The sequence below is a fragment of the Meriones unguiculatus genome, chromosome 7 (assembly GCF_030254825.1).
Source record: "Meriones unguiculatus strain TT.TT164.6M chromosome 7, Bangor_MerUng_6.1, whole genome shotgun sequence".
NCBI lineage: Eukaryota > Metazoa > Chordata > Mammalia > Rodentia > Muridae > Meriones > Meriones unguiculatus.
The window spans coordinates 78,167,192-78,188,806 of record NC_083355.1 but is presented as its reverse complement, the minus strand read 5'-3'; the positions used below and the strand labels follow the sequence as shown (position 1 = coordinate 78,188,806).

At 46.1% G+C, this 21,615-nt stretch overlaps 1 protein-coding gene across 3 annotated transcripts in view; it reads right to left on the bottom strand.

Annotated features, from left to right (window-relative positions):
• The window catches only part of Frmd6 (FERM domain containing 6), a 72,810-nt gene that overhangs the window by 17,018 nt on the left and 34,177 nt on the right, over positions 1–21,615 (bottom strand). Inside the window, exons 2-7 of one of the 3 annotated variants that reach the window (XM_021642631.2) lie at positions 19,953–20,218; positions 12,292–12,382; positions 7,694–7,797; positions 6,664–6,740; positions 4,426–4,612; positions 852–1,007 (exon numbers count right to left, since the gene is read on the bottom strand). In XM_021642631.2, coding sequence (XP_021498306.1) covers positions 852–1,007; positions 4,426–4,612; positions 6,664–6,740; positions 7,694–7,797; positions 12,292–12,382; positions 19,953–20,051 — 714 coding nt within the window. In that variant the 5' untranslated portion in view covers positions 20,052–20,218. The remainder of the gene's footprint in view (positions 1–851; positions 1,008–4,425; positions 4,613–6,663; positions 6,741–7,693; positions 7,798–12,291; positions 12,383–19,952; positions 20,219–21,615) is intronic. The other 2 variants (XM_021642632.2, XM_060387620.1) reach the window with 2 other exon arrangements.

Here is a 21,615-nt window from a genome sequence, read left to right as displayed (position 1 = left end):
TATCAGTTTCTTTAAACTAGCCAGCTTCCCCAGCAAACAGGGCAAAAAGCAACAACGCACTTTTTTCTGGATGCTTTAGTGTCACAGGTGTGCTGTCTTGCTGTTTAATGCCTGTTACTTCATGGACCCCTCTGGCCTTCATGGCGCACAATGTCACCCTTACCTAACAGAGGGCCATGGCCAGTACAGCTGCCCAGACACCCAGGGCCTCTGGCTGATGTCTCAGTCCAAAACCACACTCTGCCCAGCTACCATTCCATTTATTTTTTCTTTTTAAATTAGTTTTTTGATTTATTTAATTTTATTTATTTAGCATCTCTGTGCTTCAGATTTCTCGAGTTCAAAAGACAGTGGAACCCACCTACCCCTTAGGACTGCAGCCCAACTTTCCTGGACTATAAAATGAGCACGTCTTGTGGGGTGGTGGGGGTCTGGAGGGAAAAAGGAGGTCTACAGTGCCCCGTCTGCACTGCCGAGGGGGACATTCCCATAATTACAGGCACACAATGAGGGCGGGGCTTCACATGGAGGAACACTAAAATAATATCATCAAACAGGTTGCAAAGGTTACTCTTCAAAGCAGAAAAAGGAGGACAGTGTAAGCACCAGAGAGCCTGGTTCACAGTCTGGAGCCGTTCATTACCACACTGTAACAAACAGTTACGGAATCCTCCATCCTGCTTCCAGGCTGGATTGTGACAGCCTGCTTGTGTAACTAGGGGTGGAAACCAAGGGCAAGCCAAAAGAAGAGCTTCCTACAACTTTTTATAAGAGGAAAGCACAGTTCTTCCGTGAGCTGAAGGCTTACTGGGAAGGAGTCCATCCCGGGCCTGGGCCAGGGGTTTTCCTACCTTGTACAGTCTGTAGTAGTGGATGGCCACATCGTCCAGGCGGACGGCCTCTTTGATGTATTTCAGATGCGCCTCGGAGGCCGTCAGAGCAAACTGGTCTTTGTGCATGTTCGGGATGTGCTTCAGGATGTACTCCTTCCCCCTCTTGGAAACAACCTGTTGGAACAGCAGCCCCACCAATGACAAGAGGATGAGAAGCTGAAACAGGCCACATAACTTCCATTAGGAATTCTTTTTTTTTTTTTTTAATTTTTATTTTATGTACATTGGAATGAAGGTGTCAGATCCCTTGGAACTGGAGTTACAAGACAGTTGTGAGCTGCTATGTGGGTGGTGGGTATTGAACCCGGGTCCTTTGAAAGAGCAGACAGTGCTCTTAACCACTGAGTCATCTGTCCAGCACCCCCATTAGAAATTCTATTTTATCCTGCTTTTACTACCTTGCTATGCTACTGGATGGGACCAACAAAGTCCACTTGGTAAAAGAAAAGTCTCCTAATTGAGAAAATTAAATTCTTTTGGTTTTAAAAGTCATCAAAGGGGGGGGGGGGGGAAGAATCCCAGGAGAACTGACATGATTTCACACCCTTATGGATTATACTCCTCAAATGATGGGACATCTGTGGGCTCAGGGTCCTCTTAACTCCCACAACCATACACACACACAACACTGAACATGAGACTATAAACAATCATCTGGGGAAGGTAAAGGAGCAGGCAGGATTCTTTGGGACATTTTTGGGTCTCACACAGAGGCCAGGAACTCTTCTGGAAATGTATGAGGAAACAGTTCCAACTCAACATTTGTTGTCATTTGCTAAGGCTTAGTTAGATTCAGAAGGTGTCCACCCCAGTTTTCAAAGGTTAGACACTTAGGACCCAGCAGCTGCAGGCTGAGGGTGTTGAGAATGCCCTGATTTCGTAAGGATTTGAAAACAGGAAAAGCTGGCAGCAAAGTGAGCAAAAGGAAGGGCTTCAAATGGTGGTGAGTGCTTAGCTTTAACGTGACTTTCCAGATCCTGGCATTCGTTTCTGATGTTGACTATCTCAAAAAGAATTGTACATAGAGGCCAGGAGGTGGTGGTAGCCATGTCTTTAATCCCAGAACTCAAGAGGCAGAGGCAGGGGGGTCTCTGAATTGAGGCCAGTCTGGTTTACAGAGTGAGTTCTAGGATAGCCAAGAATACACAGAGAAACCCTGTGCAAAGAAACCAACCAACCAACCAACCAATGAATCAACCAACGAACAAATGAACGAACCAACGAACCAACCAACCAACCAACCAACCAACCAACCAACCAACCAACCAACCAACGCAAGGCAAGTTCCAGGACAGCAAGAACTGTTACAAAGAGAAACCTTATCTAAGAACAGTCCCACTGCACCCCTCCCTCCCAAAAAAAGTATGCACAGGAGATGACAGAGCCGTTATCAAGTTTTGCTGAAGAGGTACAGCCTCTGCTCTCTGGCTTCTTTACGGAGATCACCTCCATCAGAACACCAAGCTTCTCTTTGCCACGTCCCAAACACAGGGGGAACACTGTAAGGACTCCCAAGTGGAGGATCTGGATGCTCTCCAGGAGGGGCAGAGCTGGAACCTTGGTCACTGGGGCCAAGATGCACTATGTGGAACGTCTGACTGAAATGACCAAGCCTGGCGATCTGATGGCAGCTGGAGAATGCAAAGGCTGCTACCAACAGCAAGAGGCGCCATGTCTCACACTTTCTCTTCAATAACCAAACACGAAATGTCAATCAAAAGCAGAAATGGCTGCAGTCACACTTGTCCCTTAAAATATACAAAGAAGTGCTGGAATTGCTGGGACTGATGAATAGTACTTTCATGTAGGCGAGCCTCTTGAGCACATCGATGGATAAAACACAACCACTTCCCAGGAGCCGATAGGCAGAGGACCAGGAGCTAGCCAGCTGGAACAAGGAGAGAGGCTTCACACGCTAAAGCAGCTACAGGAAGAGAAGCCCATGATGGGTGTGGCGCTGCATGTGCACACCTTTAATTCCAGCACTCAGGAGGCAGAGGCAGGAGCATGTCAGTGAGTGCTAAACCACCTGGTCTACACAGGTAGTTCCAGCGAGGCCAGGACCACACAGTGAAAGCCTGCTTGGGGGTGGGTGGCTGGAGTAGGAGTGGGTCCAGAAGTGTAAGGCACCCCAGGAATTGTGCAGGAACACCATAACTCAGTAGATGGATGTTGCCAGGTCATAGTTTAAGAAACTAACCAGATCCTGGGCTTTCACATCTCAGCCAGGATTTCACACCACAGGCAACTGGAGAGTTCCTTCAGGTTTAAGTCAGAGGCTCCATCCTCTCAGATGCAAGCTGGGGGACACCGAGGCAGTGATATCTCCACCACAGCGTGCTGAGATCCGGGACTCAAATGGAGGGAATGCTAAAGGAAGGGGCTGCAGAGGACACGCAAAGAATGCAACTGTAACAGATGTGGGACTAAACGTGGTGACAGGTAATGGAGTGGTCCTGTCAGAGGACACTGCTGTTGCTGGGTAGGACGTGGACAAGGCACAGAGCTAAGCAGAGTCCATGTGATGCCAGGGTCTGGGCACCTGGGCCCACAGCAGCTTCCAGCACTCTGACACCATGAATACAGAGACACAGCTACTTCTGGGGAGGCTGGAGAATGAGAAGTGTGATTTGGGGTGCTCCGAGTCTGCAGTGCTCCCTCCCTGGACAGTGTAAACATATTTGGGTGTTACCTGCATCTTGTGAAGGTGGTCATGAAAAGTGCTGACTGGGCTGAAATCTTTCTGGTGTGCACGGCCAAGTGTCAAGTGCAGCAGAAAAGTCAGTGAAAGGAGAGAAAAGCATCTAATAAATCAGGCAACATAAAGGTCATTGGTGACCTTCGAGACAGTGTGTGCATGGCTGACAGGAAGCAGGCAGGCGGAAGTGGCCTGAGGACTGCACAGGGGAAGGAGGACGCTAGCAAAATCAAATGCACTTGGCCTATCTTTTGGGAAGCAGGCCTGGTGGCTCTGCTTTGTGGACGCAGGCCACCCACTGCTCTGTGAACACCAACTGCAGGAGAACGAGCCTGAGCCAGAGCTGAGGACGCAGAGGACTGGGGGACAAATGGCACCACAACAGGCTAGGGAGCATGCGTGTGAGACCATGCCTGCCGGAATGACCTACATCTTCTCACCCACAGAAGGGGGCGGCTCCTCGCCTGCCAGGGAAGGACACAGAGGCTAGAGCCCAGAGTTGATTTAGATTTGTTTTCTCAGCCCATTAAAACTGTGAATGATCTCATTTCTTGAGAGGTGAACGATTTTCCTCAAAGGGGGAAAATGCATTTCACCAGGAGCGTCACGGCTAGGCACCTCCCCCGGGGGGGGGGGGGGCTGGGAACGACTGAAGGTCCTCCACATCTGGGATGGCCAGCGAGCCTTCTCAGCTCCCGAGGACACGAGTATACACTTGTACTGTGCCCAGCTCCCGGCCTTGGACCTGTACTCGGGCATCACTGTGCCCAGAGCACGAAGGCTCATCTCTTGAAAAGGCTGATGTGTTAGATGGAGAATCCACACGGTACCTACCCAGGCAGGGAAGTACGCCTCTGGCTCAAAGTACTTTCCATGGTGCTTATTCCTCTTGAAGTTCCCGAGGTCGGCCTGCAGGGCGAAGGCTGCCAGCAGGAAGTAGGCCTCCTCCCTGAGCACACACTGAGACAGCAGCACTTGTTTCCTCAGGTGCCAGTAGTAGAAGTACCTTGCAACCCGGTCACTAGGGAGACACAGGAGGACAGTACTCACGCTGTGGTGGACCAGTACAGGCATGCCGACACAACCCAAACCCCATCGGCTGCCCCTCCCGGTGCTCGATTCCCTTAGCGGGGAGTCGGGAGGGGAAAAGCCCAAGCTAAGACCAGAGGAGGCTCAGAAGGCTGCAGGGGCCAGAAGGCTCAGCCCGAAAGCTCACAGCCTTTGATTCATTCAAAGAAAGGCAGGTCTGAGGGAACAAACCCCGGGGTGAGCCTGGCCTTTCTGCTTGGTGCTCCCTGTACTGTTCCTCTCCTCGGTGGCTCACAAGTGCTCTATGGCACTTTAAAACGCTGCCAGGACACAGCACACACTAGTGGTCTGTTATTTTTCTGTTCCTCTGAGGAGGAAAGCAGCAAAGTGCTCCTTAAACCTGCCTTGTTTTACAGGAGGAGGCTGCTGCTTTCTGAAGTGTTTTCACAGGCACATGTCATGACCACCACGATGCTCCCCATGAGGAGATACTAACAGTGCCCGCTCTCTGATCTACTCCAGCCAGAAATAAAATCAGTCTCCACTGGGGAGGTGAACAGGAAGTGCTGGCAGTGGGGATGGCAGGGTGAGCGGGACATCTAGTCAACTCAGAAGAAATGATTGCGGGCAAATAGGATTAGTTTTATGATTAAGGAAAAATGATTGCAGGTGCTGATGTTTTCAGTGAGGTCGCCGCCCTCACTTTTTCAGGCTGTTCACCTGAGGTCACAGCTCACCAGCAGATGATAACAGAAACATACGGGTCTATTTTAACCAAGGCCAGGGTTAAGAATGAAGAGCTTAAAAATAAAGCATCTATGTAGTTACTTTCCCATGGATAGGTTACTTTTCAGCGCTGCCTTGTATCAATGCTGACTCGATGCTGCTGGGTGGTTTATGGCGGGAGGGGGGTAGGGCGCAGAAGTAAAGGGTTAACATTTATTAGCCCTACGGAGTTTATTAGTGGCCAAGCAATACGTTTTCCTTCTCTACAGGGCATCCCATCCCTACCAGCTGAAGCGGGTGAGCATGTCACATAAGCCAAGGCTAACTAATGACCTTTGGCCTTTACAGATACTCTCTATGGAATGCTATTTCTCACTCTTACTTTGCATCTTGTGATGACAGAAAATACCAAGTGCTAGTTTTTCACATAACATTCATATAAAGTTTCTTAAAGTTTAAAGGTAAAGGGAAACAAGTTCATGTTTCCGACCAAAAATTGTGATCTCTAGCACTGAATCACACACCAAAGAAAGAGGTTCAAAACCAGATAATTCTGATTCATATCATGGCGTTGATCATGCATTCATCTCCAAGATGATAAAATCTGTTTTCTGACCCCTCAGAGCACACCCTTGATTTCCACAGGAAGCTCCTCTGGGCTTTCTCTTAGTTTTGCTTCTTTTTGTTGTTGTGTAGCCCTAGCTATGCTGGAACTCACTTTGCAGACCATGCTGGCCTTGAACTTATAGAGATCTGCCTGCCCCTGTCTCCTGAGTGCTGGGATTAAAGGAGTGCAGCCGCCGCAGCCGCCGCAGCCGCCGCAGCCGCCACCGCCGCCACCACCACCACCACCAGGCTTACTCTTAGTTTTTAAGCTACTGATTAAGAGTCCAAGCAAGACCTCAAGTGAAGGGAAAGCCAGGCTAACACAAAAAACGGCAGCTTGAGAGAGTTTGGGGCCCTGTCCCCAAAGAAAATATAATCATATTTAATAAATTTCTTTCCACAACGATGAAAGTTTCTCCTAGTGGGCTGTGAGTGCAAATGTGAGGCCGTGACATGAACACTCCACCCGTCGTCTTCCATTTACCTAGCCAACAAGTACTTAGGAACAAATGTGGCTCTGTTGTTTTGGGCACTAAGAATACACGAATGCTAAAACACAAGCAAACAACCAAAAAAACTGCTGTTGTAGAGAGTTTATATTCTCACAGGCAGAAGAAAGCAATTGACACCATGACATATTTGGTGTGTGTGTCAAAGTAAGTGCTATGGAGGAAGCCAAGGCTTAGGCTCATGGGTTCTTTGCCCTCCTACCTGATCAGTTTTCCATTCTCCACATAGTACTGCACCCGGAAGTGGATGATCATGGGAGGCCCAAACTGGTCAATGCCCTAAGACAGAGAAACACACTGTGTTGACTTATCTCCAAAACAGGCTTCAAAGGCAATCAATCAGAAGACCATCACTGGCAAGGCACATTTCCAAACACAGGCAGGCTTATGCTTGTAATGCAGGGCTTATAGCAGACAGACAGTTGCCCATGTGGACACCAGGTCCACATCCAACCAAGAATTTTCAAGGTCAAGAACCCGCCTGGATTCCCATTCGCTGTGATGTCGACGGCAACATAAGGGAAGATAAAAATAAATGTCATGGAAATTTCTAGCTGAGCTCCGGCTTTTGGCCCAGCTCCGTCCCCCGTGGTGACCATTTGCTCCATGTTACAAATGCTCTCTTGTTCCCTCAACATTCCGCACAGCACCCTCTAACACGCTGCTTGTTTACTTAGAGCTTGGACTGCTCTACTCTGCAGCTGGCTTTCACGTCTTCCTCCAGTGCAGCCCAAGAATCCTGCTCTGCTATGGGAGGAAATGAGGAAGGACCCGACTTCATTCCTGCCTCCCCAGGGGGAAGGCAGGACCTAGGCTACCCCCCTGTGCTTGCTCCCCCACCTCAAACGGAACTGATGTTTACTACTTGAAGACGCCAGCCAGCACGGCAAATCGACAAAGGTGTGACTGCAAGGGCGACAGAACAGCAAATTTGAAAATCACTAAAACCTCCCACAAATTTTGATAACACCGTCACGGGAGAAAAACAGACACTCTCTCATGCTTTTCACTTCAAAGCGCTACCCCGGGATTACTGAAACATCATTACCCACCGATTATGCTGTCAGCTACTCACACCTGATCCATAAGACATTTCAGCACTTACAATTCATTTCATTGATTTCATTCTCTACTTGATAAATTATTGCCTATAATTTTTATTCTAATGTGACAGGTAAAAATACACATCTTTTAAAGGATAGAGAAAATTTTGTGCATAAATGTAATCTCACCCAAGTGACTTCGTATTGCCGTACCTTGCTGGCCTCCTTTTTCCATTCCTTTGGACAATACTTATAAAGCTTTTGTGACAACTCCATATATACGTGTTCATTATCTGCACATAGAAAAACAAAACAAAACAAAACAAGATGCTAAAGAGAAGAGTCTTGTTTCAAAGAAAAAGCTAGTCAAAGTAACAATACAAACAAAAAAACAAAAACAGCTTCATGATCTGTGAATGTAGTGTGAGGACATGGAAAGACCCACAATGTCACGATCCAGACAACACTGAGGCCATGAATTCTCTTGCTTCTCCAAGACGGAACTCATTATTTTAAAGCATGCAATGCTTAGACGAGATGTGGTTTCTAACTCACTCACGTGCTTGGCTTCCAGGACCTTTAGAAACCATCTAGCGTTCATTCCCTTGGACATGCATCTTAGAAAAGCTCACTTTGGTTTGGAGTACAGGAGATGCTTCTCCTTGGTGCAAATACTGACATAGCAGCAGCTCCGTCCCAATCACCCTGTGAGGTGCTGGGATGCTGATGGTAGCTCATTTCCAGGTGTGGGCATGACGCCTGCTTCCTGAAGAGCTGGCCTTTAAAACATCTGCTCTCTGTGTCCCCCACACCGTGGCACCAGCTTGCCATGATGACAAAGTGTTACTGCCTCTGCCTTTGGGATCTATCCTATCAGAAAAGTCTTGCGGAAAAACAAGATTTGACACCAAACTTCAAGGGGAGTGATGTGTTCTTAAAGTGAATAGAAAACATTATCTGCTGGAACTAACATGAAATGATTGGAGCATTATTTAAAGCAAGCTGGCCCAAATATATATTTTTTTCATTTCTCTTTGAGCGATTTCTTTTGGGGAGAAGGGGGCAAAGATCTGTTTCACCAGAGAAGCCCTTAGCATTCTGATCTTGTACAAAGTTTTTATTAAAACACGCACACACCCCAACTATTTTCTCCCCCATCACTAATGGCATCTACTTCTGGGTGCTCCGTAACAACTTTCACAGTGAAGGGACCATGCTCATTCCAGGGAGATGCGAGCTGGTTCCACAGCAGAACCCTGGATGGACACTGGGCTTGACTGGAAGACTGGAAAAGCAATGCTACTCTGTTTATAAATGGTGTCAGTCCTCTTAATATGAAGAAGAGCTAAGACATCCCAAAGACGGAGGAAGGGGAGGTGCCGCTTAGCCCAGCTGCTGGGCCAGTGAATGCTGTCTCCGCACCTCTCATTCTTACTGACTGAACAGGACTCTGACCTGCCTGCGGTGGGAGCTCCTGTCAGAAGTGGCAAAATCATGAGCATAAGTGAGCCTGCTCAGAGGAGCAATGCATATTTTAATTTTATTTTTTGCTGGAAATAAAGTTTTCATACAATATATTCTGATCGTGGTTTTCCCTCCCCATTTCCTTTCTTTTTCCTTTCCTCCCACCCAACTCCATGTCTTCTCTCTTTCTTTTAGAAAAAAAAAAGAATGCAAATAAAACAAACCAGAATATCAAGTACAAAACAAAGAAAAAGCACAAGAAATAGCACACATACACACACACACAAATAAAACCACAAAACGAGGAACAATAATATACAAGCAAACAACCAGTTAAGATTAAAAAAAAAAATGCCCAAACAAAATGATACAAGACAAAATGTTGTGAGAGATTCCACTGAGTTCGGTTTGTGTCGGTCACCCACCGCTGGGCTTGCTGTCCACCCTTAGGTGTGGCCTGTATGCCCAGTGGGACTGTACTGGAGAAAAGCACATTTTCCACCTGTGAGCGGCTATAACCCATGGACAGCCTCTTGGTTAGGGATGGGAACTACTCTCCCCTGTCGGCCTGGGACTCAGGCTCAGACCTGTGCAGGTCCTGTGTGCTGCCACAGTCCGTGAGTTTATGAGCACACGTACATTTCACAATTCCCTTATGTGTCTGCCACACTTGACAGCGTGACCAGAGCTGCCTAGCTTAAGAACTCTGGGTGTCAGAACACACGGAGACTGGTAGACCCAGGAAGAGGAGGGCTGTGTCTGCCTTCTCATACCTTGCCCTAGAATGTACACCTCTGTGATACCCTTTGTAATGCTCCTAAATGCCTGAGCAAATAAGCCCGGCTTCTCGCTCTTGAAGAAAGGAGTCGTAAATAGTTGAGAGAAGAAGGGGTAGAATGAACCTCCTGGAACTAGACTGTAATTAGAAGTGTTAATATAAGCTCATGAGTATCAAGGAAAGTATGTGGAGAGACTTTGGCCAAAAGCTAACATCACCATACGGACATAAATAATTATTGCGTGTCTCAGAATACTGTGCACTGAGAAGGGCACATTAGCATTGGCCTGATATCCCCACCCAAATCATGCATGACCTAAAGCAATCATGGGGAAACATAAACCAAACCCAAATCAAAGGACATTCCACAAAGTAACTTGACTGTTCAAGCTCACAAGGAAGGGTGAAGAAATGGCTGAACTATACAGACTTGAACCAGACTGTCTGTGACCGTGGTGGATGCTTCTAGGCTCCTTGGCAAAACTAAAGAGTAGTTAGCCTTCCTGATTCCGGTCATGTAAGAGATACTGCCTGTCTCCAGTACGGGGAGGTGGGAAGCAGGCAGGCAGATCGAAGATGGAGGAAGAGGCTCCAGCTTTAACACCTAAGGAAGTTCTTGTCGTCATCTTTCACCGTTGGAACTTTGAAATTATTTCAAAACAAAACTGAAAGAATTGGGCTGACATCCAGGTTCTTGGTATTTAGATAGCTTTTAAGAGGAGTGCTACCGATGGCTGAGTTTCAAAATGTCAGTGTTCAAAGTGCTGGAGAATTACATTCTTTGCAACTATTCAACTGACAATAAGAATTTCAGTCGCCAATCTAAAACGGTGCGAGTAGCTCGGGGCAGTAAGCCATCCTGCACAACCCGGCTACATGCCACACATCTGTCCAGCACACAGCTGATACAAACACCAGCAGCGAGCCCAAGCGCAAACGATGGGCTCTGGGTATTGGTGCTGGGGCTGACGGTGGGGAGCTGTGGCTGCACGTGTGCGGCTTTCTGGAACCCTCTCACTTCCTGCACCCCTGTGCTAGGAATCTAAAACCACACTAACAAGACTTGTGAGGCAAATCTCAAGCACATGTTCCTCCCATAAAGCTGGAGTGGGTAGCAGTGTCTATCTGACGTGAAACAACTAGACAATGGGAGAAGTCGGCGGCCTGTCTGAAGGTTCGCTGCTGGCCGGCAGGAGAGCCAGAATTCAAACCTGGTCACCTGACTGGTGCTCCAACTCTTTCACCACACGTCAGACTCTCCTTTAAAGGGCGTCTTAAAAGCTCTCATCTGGAAACCAAAGGGAGCGATGAACTGGTTTTCTTAGACTGACTTGTTGAACCACGGAGACCAACAGTCTGGCTGCAGGTGCAGCAGGAAGAAAGCCTGAGGAGAGCACGGCGTGAGCCATTTGGAGTCTGTGAGGCACCTGACTGCTTCTATGCCCTTTCCTACAGGGGGATGGAGGTCTGCACAAGCCCAGTGTAACCTTCCCGTTTTTATTGTATTCGATACTACAGGAACCAAGTGAGGAGCAAATGGCTGATTGGCAGGGCCTTCTGCATTCTCCATCCTATGTTCCTAGACAGGCAATTGGACACAGTTCCTGTTTGGGGGGAGAGCGAGCCCGCTCTATCTGTTGACAATCTATCTTCTAACGTGGCAGACAGAAACATTCACAGCACTGACCGGATTCTCAAGCTGCCATAATCCTTTAGATTTAAACCTTGGATTCAAGTAAAAGATTATCCACATGAATGTGGAAAGTATAATTAAATACTCATAAATCTCCCTGAAAAAGATGAGCAGAGATCCCAAAAAGATTCTGGGATTTAAAAGCTAAAGCAGAGAAATTCCCAGATACAATTTGACATAAGATAGCTTATGGTTGAGTCTTAAAGAGTCTAGTACTAAGCAAGGGACACGAGACAGCAAAGCGGCTATGAAAACCCTTTCCTACAAGTTCCTGATACAATGGAGGAGAAAGTGACTGCATTTTGAAGACATACAGTCTGACTAGGAAAAAAAAAAAAAAAAAAGAGAAGGGCATGAAAGAAAAGAGAAACAAAATTCAACAACTCCATCCCTGTTACACTTTTAACTGCAAGAGAATCTGAACAGAAGAAAGTTAGTTTTACTTTGACCAAAATTTTTGTGATGTCACAAGCCATCATCATTTGTAGTATTATAGACAGTAATGACAAATGACAAAAACATCTACTTTCCTCTGAGGTAGGGCTGGTCTCTTGTGTACAAGGGAACAACAACAAAAATCAACCCTGGTTTATTGAAACTAAAGGAACAGATATATAAATCTCTAAAAAAATAATCAATACTATGTTCAAAATATAATAACAATAATAAAAATACTAAATCACATAAGATATACGTCATGCTGACATTGGAAAACAAACACTGGACTAAGGATGATGGTAAGTTAATGCGTATTTTGACAATTAGTTCACATTGCGTGACGACTTCAGACTTTAAAGTGTCATTCCTCAGAGACAGTTGGCTAAACATACCAGGGCCTACATCGAAACTTACTTTGTATAACACTGAGACCAAAGAGGTGACACTCTTTTAGCTTGAGCAGGTCACACACCCGGACCAGCAACTGGTGACACAGAATTTTAACCTGAGGGAGAAAAAAAAAAAAAAGACACTTGAGCTAAGTAAATTCAGTCCACACAGGGAGCCACATCAGGCATTTTTCAAACTCTGTAAATATACACCTTTACAGGACACACTGATGTCAGCCAAACCACCCGGTTTATGAAAGTCACTGCAACCCGTGGCTGTTTCAATGACTACCACAGTATCAATTTTTATAGCATGTTAATGGAGTGCCGAGGCAATCTTGCACAAGACTCATAAATCTCATGACACAAGGATCAGGTTCTCAGATCCTGTGATGAAAACGGGCCCTTCAGAAGAGATTTTTTCCACGTAAGGTATTTATTTGGCAAGTCTGTTCTTTTTGTTAACATTTCTCTCTTACTTTAATGGACAGGTTTTCATGTAGTATTCGATAGACCTAACAAAAGCAGTGCTTCTCAGCCTTCCTAATGCTGCGACCCTTTAATACGCCTCATGCCGCGGAGACCCGCATCCATGAAATTAATTTTCATTGCTATATTGCTAAAAATTTCATAACTGTAATTTTTCTACTGCTATGAATTGCGACGTAAACATCTGTGTTTTCTGAAGGTCTTAGGCGACCCCTGTGAAGGGGGCTGTTTACACACACACACACATACACACACACACACACACCCCACAAGGGGTCATGACCCACAGGTTAAGAGCCGCTGCCCTACAGAACTGGATTAACTAATGCACTGCCTCACATCTCACATTGTATTCTTTTTGTATATGTAAGAACACTGCTCTCATCCAGCAAGGTTTAGGCGTCCGGCACTTTATTAGTTCCAGTTGCCTTGGTGCATAGTTTTCTTGAAGTGTTTCACCTCCTTAGCTGAAGCTTCAGATCCTTTGACCAGCAACTCCTTGCCTGTCCACACCTCAGGCTCTGGTAACTACTCGGTACTCTGCTGCTCTGACGTAGCCTGTTTTTGATTCCACGCAAGTGAGACTGTGCAGTCTGTGCCTAACTTATGACGTCAGTGTAATGCTCTCCAGATTTACCCACGTTGCTGCGAATGACAAGGTCTCCCTGCTGACGTGGCTCATCACTACACCGAGTATGTGTGTGTGTATGTGTGTGTGTGTGCGCACGCTCGTGCCATGCTGTCTTTTCGGTCATCAGTGGGCACTACCACCCGCTACAGACTCGGCTACCAGGGTTGTGAGAGCGCATGGGCTTCCGGCACAGTGGTTTCCTCTCTTCTGCATGCCCAGCAACCAAGCAGCCATCCTAACACCCGTAAGGCCTTGCTGGTGTTTTAATTGACGCCTTCTTGACACTTACTGAGGCTAAGCACTGTTTGGATGCCCGTCAGACATCTGTGCATCTTCCCATAGAAATGTCTGCTTAAGACATCCCATTTGAAGGGGAAGTTTTCTTCATAAAGGTCTAAGCGAAGCACTCATCTTGCTGCAGTGACAGACTGCCCCGAGTTCATTTCAATCGATCCCTGTTGCTGCTTAACTTATTTTTACCTTTCTGAGTCTCAGTACAATTCAATCACACAGGAAGGTATTACCTATTAACTTGACATTCTGGAGAGCATCTATTCTGAATTGAGAAGACATCACTTGTTTTTGTGTTGTGTGTGTATGTGTGTGCGTAGACACACATGCATTTCTATGTGTGGGTGTGTGTGTATAGGGGGTGGTCAGAAGACAACCGTGGGTGTCAGCCCTCACCTTTCACCTCGTTTGAGAGTCCTTTGCTGTTGGTCCCTGTAGAAACACTGTAACAGAAGCCTGTGCTGGTACACCAGGCTTTTAACTGGGTTCTGGGGGCTCGCACTCAGGTCCTTAAGTTTGTACAGCAAGCGCTTTTACCCTTTTAGCCAAATCCCCACCCCCAGATACAGTTTTGATGCTTTCTTGACTACAAAATGTCAGGAGGGAGTAAACTGAGTCTTCAGAGTTTGCCTCACTGAATCACCTGAAGGACTACCCAGCTCAATTTCTTTATTTTACAGAAGAAGAAAATAAAACTCAAAGACATGTAAGCAAGGAGTAACAAAGGCGGATCCTCAAAGGTTCCATGCACTGAACATTACACACGCGTTCAAACATGCGCAACACAACCTTTGTGATTGTCACCTGGGTACGTCATGGGCGTTTCCTTTCTCGGAGGCATTATTAGCTTTCTAATCCTTTCTTCAGTCATAATTGAATTGTAACCTTATAATCATAACTTTAGTGACTATAATTTACTTAACTAAATTACTTAACTCGGAGTTAGCGCTTTCATATTTTCATATAGAACTAAAATTAAGAAAATGAAAACACAAAATCCCAGTGGAAAGAGCAGACAACTGAAGGCCAGAGGCAACTGCTGGGTTCTTCTAGCACCCGGCAACCGAGGAAGCTTTGGTGGGCTAAAAGTTGCTTCTTGTTGCTATGACAAAAAACTTGTCAAGAAGCAACTTAAGGAGGAGGGGCTCATTCTGGCTTACAGTACAAGGAGGTACACTCCATTGCTGGGGGAAGGGACGGCGGAGGGTGGACAGGAGGCCTGAGACAGGTTCCTGTGGCATCCGGTCAGCAGAGAGATGAATGCCTGCAGGTCAGCTCACTTTCTCAACTCTGTTCCATCTGGGATTCCACTCCATGGGGTGCTCACACACACTTAGGGTGTGTCTTTCCATGTCAATTAACCTCGTCTGGGTAATCCCTCACAGGTAAATTGAGTGGTTGCCTGAGTGATTCTAGATCCTGTCAGGGGCAGCATCCGTAGAACATCCTCAAGTAGTTCCTGATGACTAAGCCAGGATCTGATTCCCCAGGGAGCGCCTGAGTACCTCCACTGTGGTCCACCAGACACTTCAATTAGCCCTAGGATGCTCCAGCTTATAAATGTGCCATCCGCCAGAATCTGATTTGATGTGTACGGGTGTTTTACTGGTGCTGTGCCGACAAGGGCCAGAGACAAGCACTAGCTTCCCTGGAAACCGACTGTGAAATCTCATGTGGGTGCTGGGAACTGGGAACTGAATGTGGGTCCTCTGCAAGACCAGCCAGTGCATTAGGCTGCCGAGCCATCTCTCCAGCCCTGTCATCCAGTGATTTAATAACAATGCATTGACACAAGCTACCTCACCAATGGGACGATCCAGTGGCTGATGGGAAATCCCTACTCCCACCCCCTCTGGGCTAGCCTGATTCAAGATAACAGCTTGGGGTATTTGTTTTTTCGTCCTAGTGAACGCCTACTTATTTCCAGCATTTAATGTAAATACTGGGTTTGTAGTCCATGTCCTAACCATACTGTTACAAATAAGCTTAAACAGCAAACAGTGAAGAGGAGAAAGTACCACATTTACAGACAACTCTTACACTGAACTAAGCTCCATAAACTTGAGGCTTAAAATATCATACTGTTCTGGGGTCCCTGGTTTTTGTTTCTGAGACCGAGTTTCTTTGTGTAGCTTTTGGCTATCCTGGAATCACTTTGTAGACTAGGTTGGCCTTGAACTCTCAGAGATCTGCCTGCCTCTGCCTCCCTGTGTGCTGGGATTACAGGCGTCTGCCACCACGTGCTCGGCATTCTGGGGGACCTTTTAACCCTTAGCTTGTGGTTAAATTTTAGTTGGACATAGAGCAGCCAGGATAAAATATAACAAGCAGCTAAGACCCAAACTACAAACTAAACTTTTGTAAAATAAGAACCATGGTGACTCTTGAGTAAACAAGGCCGTGCCTTTCTTCCAGGCATCCTGTCTAATTATCACTGCTCCGCTACTTTAAATCAGTATCTGGAGTCGTCTGCTAAAGCTCTTTAACAATCATCAAGTAAGTATAGTGTTCTTGTTTAAAAACTATAATTAAATAAGGATGTGGCTTGTAAGTGTTACCTGCTGTGAAAACAAGATCCAGCGTTGGGTATTTGCAGACTGGAGTCTTTAAGGCCACATGGCTGACTGTGAAGTTTCTTAGTGGCTTTCATCCTCAGGGGCAATGGAAATTTTAGAAAGCACTACGGCCTCAACAGTGTAGGCTTTAATATCCTCTGCGCGGGACTCTGAATTGGAATGGAGTTTGATCCTCGCTCTGCCAATGGTTTGTTACTGTGCAAGGATGTTTGAAATATTCTCTGGGAAAAAAAAATTGCTCGCCTTGCCATGGGGATGAGAGGTACAAGCTCCCAGCTCTGAACTAAAAACTGTCTGCCTCTTACATTTACCATAATTTTATTTTTTTAAACTTCCATATTTATACTTGTTTGATGATTAAGATTAATTTAAAGTATCTCTAATTAGTACTGATTCAAGCACTGCTGGGGGTGGGGTGGGGCTGGGAAGGCCACTGATACAACATTTTTGTTTAATTAATTTGTTACAGCCAACTCTGCAAACATCAAAAAGTCACCGTTCTCTGCTGTGGGGAAAAGGGGGTCCTGGCAGATCTGGATTGCTTTTCTAGTGGGCAAGCCTCCATGCTACTTAACCCCATCCTTTCTGAGGTCCCAAGGATTGCTGGAGAGGAGCCTGGGCATGGCAGAGGATCTATGTTCTCTGGAGTAAGAATCTGGGCCTGCCTGTCTGACAGTCTGCATTCCAGACTCCATTCTGTTGTCAGTGGCAGAACACCCTAATGAAAGGAGCAAACAGCACAGGGAACTAGACAAGTTAAACGCTACGCCGTAAAGACTGACTTACTGAACATCTCTGTGGACAGACACACACGGAGTTTCTTTAAATCCTTGCCACGTTCCCACATGAGGCAGAGAACAGCCCCACTTCATATATAAGGAAATCACGGGAAAATAATGACCAACTTAAGCAGGCCCAGGGCTGCAGAGGAAGCCGCCGGGCAGACAAGGCAGTCTACGTCCCCCTGATACCGACCGCCTTGGGCACCGACTCAGGCCCCAAAGTAAAGTAAGTGAGTGGACCTCTTGAGAGTGGGGCTGGGCCATAGCCTTTCCTGTCTGCCTTAGGATTTTATCCAATCTCTGGTCCGTGTTGAGGAATTTTGCAAAATGAAGATTCCTGTGTCCTGCCCTAGACCTGCATCAGTGTTTCCACTGGCGAAGCCCGAAGAGCTGACCATTCACCAAGGCCCTCCCTCAGTAATTCTAGTGCACATTCAAGTTTTGAAGGCAGAGATCTGCAGAGCGGCATATGTTGCGGGGGAAAAAAAAATCCACAGCAGCACATTAAGGCCGTTTTTGGTTAATTCTACCAGTGAAAGAAAAATAAATGTGAAGTTTGACAGTAGGAAGAACATTGTTAAAATGCTAGGTATGGTGCCATAACATATGCCATGAGCCCGCCTGGAGCCTCTCAGTCTGCTTTTCAGAATGATTTCCCTCAGCTGAGACTCCAGTGCCAATGAGTTCCTTTAGAAACTGTTCCTCACTGTACATGCTCCATGCTCGTGAGTATGCACAGCAGCTTTACTGGGTAAAAAGACAGAAAAAAAAGGGACAGGAGTGTTCTCAGCGCTTGTGCTGTATGTCCTGGATTGCCAGAGGACACATTATATATATAAGTCCACAGATACAGAAGGATTTTACTTTCTTCTCAACCATGCTGCTGGTACCTACACTAAAATGTTTCCGATTTCATCGTATTTTAAAACTCAAGAGCTGCAAAAATACTAGTCTACTCCCTCACCTAAAACCATCGTCCAAGGCCCCTAATCAGGATCCTAGCTTGTTACTGGAAACTGCCCAGGAGATAGTAAAATCCACCTGAGAGGCAGACTTGATACTCCCAAAATACACATGAGCAGGAGTGAGGCGACATGAGTAAATCAACAAACTGTCGGCTGCTTGACAAGACCAAGATGCCTGATATAAGCAGGACCTTGCTGCAATCTAAACTCTTGATGAAGTTATTCAAATGTCAAATATGCTCTGCAGAACTAGTCCATTAAACAAAAAAAAAAAAAGTAAAACTATACTAGCATACAAGCAGAAAACTAATTCAAGTCAAGTTTTCCTTAGTTCCATCCGAACGTAATTAAGTGGGGGAGAGGGGAAAGCAGTAAGAAGCCGGCACAGTGGCACATTCCTGTATTCCCAGCACTCAGAGAGGCAGAGGCAGAGGTAGGTGGACCTCTGGCCAGCATGGTCGGTGAGTCCAGGACAGTCAAGGCTACACAGAGAAACCCTATCTTGGAAACAAAAACAAAAACAAAAAAACCTACCAACCAACCAAATAAACAAAATAATAATGGTGGCCCCAGCCTTTAGTTCCAGCACTTGGGAGTCAGAGGTAGGCAGATGTCTGAGTATGGGGCCAGCCTGGTCTATGTAGTGAAGCCCTGTCTCCAAAAAAAAAAAGTTGATAGGTACAAAATTGATTACCATGCATCTGCTGGCAGTTCCCGCCAACAGCACTCACTGGTGTGTTCTATGAGTCACACATCTACTCCGATAACCACACAGTGAGGCATGTGTGTCTGTGTTTTAAGTCTAGGTCCCAGAAACGCTCATAGAACTTTTATTAGTATTAGTCAGCAATTTCAAACGACACAATATCCATCAGCAACAGTAAGTGTGTAATTGCTGTTGTGTCGACTTCACAGGACAAATATTGAGTGAAAAATGTTTAAGACAAGAGGAACATATATCACTTCCTTTGTAACTGAAGGAGACTACCTTCTGATCAAAACAGTTGTTACTGCTGAGGACAATGGATTCCTGACAAGGAAGAGTCGCAAACACCCTTTCTGAGGAGATGGAAATGTCTATCTTAAGTTGGGAATAGTTACATGGAAGTATATACTAACAGAGATGCACTGAGCTTCACACTTACAGATTTCTCTGCTTTGCAATGTGTAAATTATAACTTAACTGTTAAAAGGAAAAAGGAAAAATAAAGACAGTATCTCAGTCTTCAATGTCCAGGTTAGCAAGTGTCTAATTCTGACTTAAGAGCCAGTGGCAACATCTTAGCCCATCCACAGCATCTTCCTGGACACTGCTCAGACTCTGACTACTGAGCAAACCACAGTCAAGATGCACATGCGAAACTTAGCAACTGCTACCACTTTATGTACATGGGTGACAACTCTGAGTACATCTGAAAGACAGACAGACTTAAATATAAATTTTACTCAGGAAGCCAAACAACTTTAGAGACAAAAACCAATGCTCAAAAAAATGTTTACTGCCGCTTTCAGATTTTTTTCCTTCCTCCACATACACAGTCTCTAGATCCCATCTCATTACATTAAGTTTCAGCCAAGAGAGAGGCTTCCATGTAAGAAATGACAAAATGGACCCCTGTCAATACAGAAAAGAGCAAAGGAAATTCAAAGAAACCAATGGTGGGACCTGAGGGGGTAGTGTGGCTGAGCACCGTGAATTAGAAGCACCCCCCAGACCTGAACGGAAATGTGGCAGGTGTTCCAAATAATCCCAAATGGGTACAAGGCTGAACACACGGAAAGATAAGGAAACAGAGAAACCCAATAAGTAATTCAAGTGACTATATAGAGAGAGTGTAAGCCTGCCATGTTCTCGCTGATTCATTCTGTGATGACTCACCCTGAACTACCTAACTTGGGTGTGGGCTGGCAGGGATTGGCACATGGGAATATTCCTAGATGGACCTACTCACGTTTATGATGATGCTCAGAGACTCATCGTTGGGAAGGAAAATGCACACGCTGCGACGGTCCTGCATGACTCTGTTGTTATGGAAGGTCAGTTTGTTCATTGTGTTGTGGGCTCTCCAGTGGTCAGGCCGGGCGTGCTGAGTGCTCAGCAACGGCTCAGGCTCCCAGCACTCCAAAGCCAACTTCTCTTCCTCATCATATGGCCAACAGAAGCATCGTGGCGCCCTGCTATGCAGGTTTCATAGCTGTAGAAAGTGCATGGGCAAACCTGTGAGTGGAGGGGAAAGTCTGGTCAGAGTGAACACGGAAAGCACACGGCAAGCCAAGACTGCCACACTTGGTGCATGAGAAGGCAGAGACACATACTGCCTGTTGACAACTGTCTCCAGGCTTCATTCTTAGACATGAGTGAACACAGTGAGAGCCTGGACACTCACAGATGGACCAAGTACCATAAAGTCAGGGCAATGGATCCTGACAGAGAATTCCCAGTCCCACAAAGGAGGTGACGGGGTTTTAGAGTGAACTTCAGCTGAGATTTTATGACCAACCTTTGGGCAGAGTACAGGGAATCTTATGAAACAAGTGGGAAATAGTAAGACCTGGAGAGGACAGGAGCTACACAAGGAGAGCAAAAGAACCAAAAATTCTGTGCACAGGGGTCTTTTTTGAAACTGATACTCCAACCAAGGACCATGCATGGAGATAACCTAGAACCCCTACACAGATATAGCCCATGGTAGTTCAGTGTCCAAGTGGGTTCCATAGTAATGGGAACAGGGACTGTCTCTGACATGAACTAATTGGCCTGCTCTCTGATCACCTCCCCCTGAGGGGGGAGAAGCCTTACCAGGCCACAGAGGAAGACAATGCAGCCACTCCTGATGAGACCTAATAGACTAGGATCAGAAGGAAGGAAAGGAAGACCTCCCCTATCAGTGGACTTGGCGAGGGACATGCATGCAGAGAGTGGAGGAAGGGAGGGATTGGGACAGGAGGAGGGAGGGAGCTGCAGGGGGAATACAAAGTGAATAAAGTGTAAATAATAATAATAATAATAATAATAATAATAATAAAAACCCAGCATCCACAGAAGCCTCTCTTCCAGGGACTGGGACTCAGATGAGTCTTTGGTTTCTATTACATTTCTGCTTGATTGCTGGTGACCTTCATTGCAAAGGTGGCCCTGGCTGCTGGACCACCCACGGGAGCCGCAGCAGCCACTGTAATTGATTTCTCCATGGCGTTCCCTGTGGTTATTAAACCCTCCCTAGTTTTTATGTCCTGCTTTCTCTTGGTTCTCTAACTGGTTGATGAAAATTTAACTCATTAGCTCACCGATCAAATAACACACAACAACACCAAGTCTGTGTTATCAAACCATACATACACACATGTAGAAGAACCATGGGCTTCGGAAAGCTTTCCTATTTTGTCAGTTTACTCAACATTAAGTTTTGTTCTGTTTTAAGTTCTCTAAGTACGTAACTTTGCTTGCAAGCAACGAAACTTTTATCTCTGGTCTTCAGTAACTCCATCCTTCATTTTTGCTTTCTGTCTCCGGGTACTGGCGAGACCCTTCAGAATAATTTGAGAGCACTGGTAAGTTTTTCCTCCTCTAGAGAAGTGCTAGCGTGCCGCTGGCAGGACACTGTTCAACCGCAG